The following is a 2,500-nucleotide window of genomic DNA, read 5'->3' as shown; positions in this document are numbered from 1 at the left end:
CAAGTTGACGAGTTAGCAGCCGTGTGACATGAAGCCACCTCGATTTCGGCAATTCTGTCGTTTGCAGAGTTGAGCTGTTCCTGCTTTGCGTCGCGGTCCTCCTTTGTCGCCGCGAGTTCGGGCCGAAGTTCCTCCACCTGGCCCTGTGCAAGCCAGCGGGCAATGTGTATGTGTGTGTGTGTGCGTGTGTGTGTGTGTGTGTGTGTGTGTGTGTGTGTGTGTGTGAGCAAGTGTGTGAGACAGGGATGTTCAGGGCATTGCACAACCAAACGAACACAAGACACAAGCGTCACGACAGCAGCCACACCTCGAGTGCACGCTTCGTGTCATTGAGCGCCTCAATGTCGGTACTCTTGTCCTCCAGCTCCTGCCGTGCGTCCAAACAACAACGAAAACAAAAATGCAATGAGGCAACAGCACCACATATGATGTGACAGCAACTGGGCCAAAGCATTCATCGGGCCACAACCACGCGCCAATCCCACCGGCAGCACCACCATTACGGTCACCGCCGTCACACCTGCTTGAGGTCTGCGGCTTCGCCCTGTGCCGTTGCAAGGGCGTCTTTCGCCTCGTCAAGCTCAACCCGCAACTTGGCGAGCTCGTCGTCGCGGTCCGCAAGCGACGACTCTGCTGCGCCGAGCCGCGCCTCTGCACACACGGCACGGGGTGATGAGTGTGGTGGTGGCCGTGGTGAGTGCGAGAAGTGATGGGTGTGATAGAGGAAACATGGTGGGACGTGATAAGTGCTTCGAGAGGACTAGCAAGAGAAAAGGGAGGAACAAACGTGTGAGCGAGAACAGCCACAAGCGGCAAGGTGCAAAACGCATCATCACATCACCAGGCGCCGCACCGAGATCAGAGCGGGCCTCGCTGCATTCCGCCAGAGCGCGCTCTGCATCGCCACTGGCCTTCTCGTTCTCCCTCGCCATGGCGTCCGCGTTGGACTGAAGGTCCGCCGCCTCCTTCTCCGCGGCGGCAAGTTTGCCTGCAAGCTCATCTGCGCGCTTCTGCAGCTCGTCCAGCTTGCCTTGAAGGTCTTCAGACTCCTTTGTCTTGTTGTCAAGCTGCTCTCGCAGCAGTGCAAGCTCCGCGTCGCGGTCCTGCAGCACAGACTGCAGGCCTGGTTTTGTTGTGCGTGTGAGTGAGCGAGTGTGTGCGTGTGTTTGGGTGAGTGTGTGTGTGTGTGTGTGTGTGAGTGAATGAGTGAGGGATTATGTGCATGTGTGTGCATGTGTGTGCATGTGTGCGTGTGAGTGCGTGAGTGTAAATAAATGTATGTGTGGTGAGTCGACACACTTGTGTACCAACTGACTTCCTCCCTTCAAGCTCCCCCCTCCCACCAAAACAACTGCGCGCAATCCGTCAAACCGACCATCTTTGTCCTCGAGGGCCTTGCTGGCGTCTGCGAGCTTCGACTTGAGATCGGCAATCTCGTCGTTCAACGCATCTGCCTCAGCATCAGCCGCGGCCTTGTCGTCCTCCGCCTGTTTGAGCGCGGCGTCTCGCTCAGCCTCCGCAGCTGCAAGCGCATTGGCCTTGTCGTCCACCTCCTTCTTCAAGGCCTCCTTCTCCTCCTGTGCTGCCTCCGCTGCTGCCCGCTCCTTGGCAAGTTCAGCCGCCAGCATGTCTGCCTTCTCGCCAAGCTCTCCCTGCGCCAGCGCCGCGCGCGCTGCGTCACCGCCGGCGTTCTCAAGCTCCCTGCAAGCAGGGTGCAGTGCATTGCACGCGGTGGAGCCATGTGAGCGATTGATGAGCACAACCATTTGCAACGTGCCCGCGCTGGAATTGCACAGCACATGCATATGCACAGGTACAACTGTGCACTGACATGCACACAACACAACACCATACAACACAACACACCACAGCACAATCACAATCACAACACAACAATATCACAACTCACTCCCTGAGCCGATCTAGCTCCTTGGTTTGGGCGTCGATGGTGTTGTTGAGGTCCTTGATGGTGTCCTGTGCGCTGTCGTTGTCAGCCTTGAGTTGCGCGTTCTCCGCTGCGGCGCTGTCCTTCTCGCCAGCAGCGCTCTTCAGCTCATCCTCAAGCGCAGCAACAGCAGCGGCAGACGACGACTGCGGGCGCAGTGACGGGGAGAGGTTGAGTCGGGGAAGGAGAGATGAATGATAAATGGAAGACAGTAAGTGCATGAAAAATGACGAGCAGCTGACTGCTACCGTGCAGTGCACTAATACAAACGCACACATGACACACCTCCTCGTCTGCGAGGAGCTTCTCGAGGTGGCAGATGCGGTCCAGCGCGTCTTCTAGCTCGGCGCGTGTGTTCTCGTGCACGCGATGCAGTTCTGCACGACAACGTGACGAGGTGGTGGCGTGGACGAAGAGCAAAATGGAGGGGTTTCAGGGTGAAGGAGGATGTGTGTGTGTGTGTGTGTGTGTGTGTGTGTGTGAGCGTGTGTGTGTGTGTGTGTGAGGTGTGTGTGTGTGTGTGTGTGTGTGTGTGTGTGTGTGGGTGTGTGTGTG

General features: G+C 57.5%; 1 protein-coding gene across 1 annotated transcript in view; it reads right to left on the bottom strand.

Moving 5' to 3' along the window:
• Nucleotides 1-2,500, bottom strand: part of PTSG_06248 (uncharacterized protein) — a gene marked incomplete at both ends in the record, with an annotated part of 14,324 nt that overhangs the window by 4,662 nt on the left and 7,162 nt on the right. Inside the window, 7 exons of the mRNA XM_004993081.1 lie at nucleotides 39-143; nucleotides 308-367; nucleotides 521-651; nucleotides 854-1,123; nucleotides 1,376-1,701; nucleotides 1,910-2,091; nucleotides 2,231-2,322. Coding sequence (XP_004993138.1) covers nucleotides 39-143; nucleotides 308-367; nucleotides 521-651; nucleotides 854-1,123; nucleotides 1,376-1,701; nucleotides 1,910-2,091; nucleotides 2,231-2,322 — 1,166 coding nt within the window. The remainder of the gene's footprint in view (nucleotides 1-38; nucleotides 144-307; nucleotides 368-520; nucleotides 652-853; nucleotides 1,124-1,375; nucleotides 1,702-1,909; nucleotides 2,092-2,230; nucleotides 2,323-2,500) is intronic.

Source organism: Salpingoeca rosetta (assembly GCF_000188695.1).
Source record: "Salpingoeca rosetta unplaced genomic scaffold supercont1.14, whole genome shotgun sequence".
Lineage (NCBI taxonomy): Eukaryota > Choanoflagellata > Craspedida > Salpingoecidae > Salpingoeca > Salpingoeca rosetta.
This window is presented reverse-complemented; position numbering and strand designations above follow the sequence as displayed.